The sequence below is a fragment of the Octodon degus genome, unplaced genomic scaffold, assembly GCF_000260255.1.
Source record: "Octodon degus isolate 3935 unplaced genomic scaffold, OctDeg1.0 scaffold00138, whole genome shotgun sequence".
Lineage (NCBI taxonomy): Eukaryota > Metazoa > Chordata > Mammalia > Rodentia > Octodontidae > Octodon > Octodon degus.
In genome coordinates this window covers 2,498,322-2,499,466 of record NW_004524714.1, presented here as the reverse complement: position 1 = coordinate 2,499,466, position 1,145 = coordinate 2,498,322, and the positions used below count along the sequence as shown (strand labels likewise).

At 45.9% G+C, this 1,145-nt stretch overlaps 1 protein-coding gene across 3 annotated transcripts in view; it reads left to right on the top strand.

The window, feature by feature from the left end:
* Positions 1 to 1,145, top strand: part of Stxbp1 (syntaxin binding protein 1) — a 61,649-nt gene that overhangs the window by 35,206 nt on the left and 25,298 nt on the right. For all 3 annotated transcript variants that reach the window (XM_004641549.2, XM_023701624.1, XM_004641548.2), the window contains exon 7: positions 553 to 701. In XM_004641549.2, the coding sequence (XP_004641606.1) occupies positions 553 to 701 (149 nt within the window). The remainder of the gene's footprint in view (positions 1 to 552; positions 702 to 1,145) is intronic.

The window sequence follows — 1,145 nt, the reverse complement described above, 5'->3', positions numbered from 1 at the left end:
ATTGTACTGAGGGCACACTATTACTAACCCTATAAAAAGCCCCTTATCTGCCCATAGTTATGGTACATTTTCCAACTCATTCCCTATTTATTGAAAACAAACTCATAATGGCCTGTGTGTTCTTACGCCAACCTCTTTTTCCTCCTGGCCTCTCTATTGTCTGTCTGACACCCTTGGCTAACACTTGGCCACAGTGGTCTTGTACCACCCATTCCCTCCCCTGCTGGCAGCAAAACACCTCACTTTAGACATCGTCTTTGCTTGAGTCCCAGTGTCCCCCTGACAGCCCTCCTGGCTCCTGGGTGCTCTTTCCCTGCTGTATAGTTTCCTTATACATTTACAAGTCCTCAATACCTTACAGCTTACTTTTCATTCTATTTATTATCTGCCTTTCCTACTATATTACAGACTCTTTGAAGACAGAATGTTTTGGTCACTAATAGTTTCCAAGTGTTCAGTGCAGACCTTGCACAAGTGGAAGCATGTCCCAGAGTTCTGCCACTAGGGCAGAGACCACTCTGGCTACTCACCATGTATATTTTTTCTCCTTAGGTGTATTCTTTGGACTCTGCTGACTCTTTCCAAAGTTTCTACAGTCCCCACAAGGCTCAGATGAAGAACCCTATTCTGGAGCGTCTGGCAGAGCAGATCGCAACCCTGTGTGCCACCCTGAAGGAGTACCCAGCTGTGCGATATCGGGGGTAAGGCAACACAGTTTGCTGTGCGTGGAAGCTAAGGTGTCCCCAAGAGAGGAGCCATCTCCCCAACTTCTTCTGACCTTGAGGTTTCTCCAGCAGTTGTCTTAAGAGAGTTGGGATTAAGGATCTTGATTTAGGCATGGTGGCACATATCTCTGATCCCAGCACTCCAGGAAGCTGAGGCAGGAGAACTGCAAATTCAGACTTCATCTGTGCAGTTTAGTGACTTAGTGATACCCTATCTTAAAACAAAAAATAAAGATGACAGCAGCTGTAGCTTAATGCAAAGGCTCTGGGTTCAATCCTACTACTAAAAAAAACCCTTTAGGGTTTTTCACTTAATATTATTCTCCAGGGCTGGTGAGATGGCTCAGTGGTCTAAAGCACCTACTTAGAACAAGCTTAGCAAAGCACAGGGACCGCGGTTCAATCCCCCAGCACCACATG